Raw genomic sequence first — 1,205 nt, forward strand, 5'->3', positions numbered from 1 at the left:
TTTGTTTTTTTTTTCAATCACAAAATGGCAGGATGTCTAAAATGGTCCTCAGGTTTGACGAGTACGTAAGCTAGAGGTCGGTGGACATCGGGAGCGGACGGTACATAGGTTGGGGGCATGTAGGGCATGAGGTATTGGCTTAAACCCGCCGCTGCAGCAGCCGCATGAGCGTGCGCGGCACTTGATGACAGGCCGGCAAGAGATGGATGAGCCGGCAGTCCGGCGGCATTTGCTGCAAAGTATGGGGAGTAGAGCGGATTTGATGCAAGGGATTCGGGGTGGCGAAGGGATGATAACGATGTCAGTGCCGATGTCGATGACGATAAAGATGGTGGAGATGATGAAGATGTTGATGAAGATGGTGGTGAGATCGATGAGGCTATGGGGAGATCAAGTTTTGATGCAGCGACACTCGATGAAACCGATGCAGCAGCCGCAGCAGCAGCAGCAGCGGCTTCGAGGTGAGGGTACAGGCTGTATGGGGAGGACGGGTGAAGGAATGAGGATCGAGCTTTCTCGAAGGATGACGTGGCGGTGGTCGCAGCTAAGAGGTCTGAGTGTTGATGTGAGGCGGCTAAAGAAGCAAAGGAATGAGCCATAGCTCCTGGAGTCATGCCAGGGAGCATAGGGTGGAGTGGGAAAGAGTATTTGTCCTTTTTCATCATAGATTTTGGTTTCCTTCTCGGGCGATACTTGTAATCTGGGTGTTCTTTCATATGTAATGCCCGGAGTCTTTTGGCCTCGTCGATAAATGGCCGTTTTTCTTCTTCGCTAAGAAGTTTCCAGTCAGCTCCGAGTCTTTTACTGATTTCTGAGTTGTGCATTTTAGGATTTTCTTGCGCCATTTTTCTCCTCTGTCCTCGCGACCAAACCATGAAAGCATTCATTGGTCGTTTGACATGGTCAAGGTTACATCCTGGGCTGCCATTCGGTAAAGGGGGACTTAAGCTCCGTCCAGCATCTGAAGTTGGCGATGTCATTCCGTTCGAATGCGGAGATAGTTCTGGAAGGCTTTGAGGGGTCATGATGCTGGACTCTCTAGATCTGATGCTCTCCTCAATTGAGATAGGATGTGTTGCGGAATTCATTGTTCTTTAAATAATATGTGAATATGTGAGTACCGTTATTGTCAACGGTCAAAAGTACTTGGAATTTACGACACAATTGGTATCGAAGACAACAAATTCTTTGGATTGAATATTACT

General features: G+C 48.4%; 1 protein-coding gene across 1 annotated transcript in view; it reads right to left on the reverse strand.

Moving 5' to 3' along the window:
* LOC144980948 (uncharacterized) overlaps positions 1-1,205 on the reverse strand; it is a 15,380-nt gene continuing 14,175 nt past the window's right edge. Inside the window, exon 2 of the mRNA XM_078928934.1 lies at positions 1-1,205. This exon is cut by the window's right edge and continues 14 nt beyond it. Coding sequence (XP_078785060.1) covers positions 18-1,088 — 1,071 coding nt within the window. The 5' untranslated portion in view covers positions 1,089-1,205 and the 3' untranslated portion in view covers positions 1-17.

Source organism: Berghia stephanieae, chromosome 10 (assembly GCF_034508935.2).
Source record: "Berghia stephanieae isolate SIO BIC M18660-M18661 chromosome 10, UCSD_Bste_1.3, whole genome shotgun sequence".
In the NCBI taxonomy this organism is placed as follows: domain Eukaryota; kingdom Metazoa; phylum Mollusca; class Gastropoda; order Nudibranchia; family Aeolidiidae; genus Berghia; species Berghia stephanieae.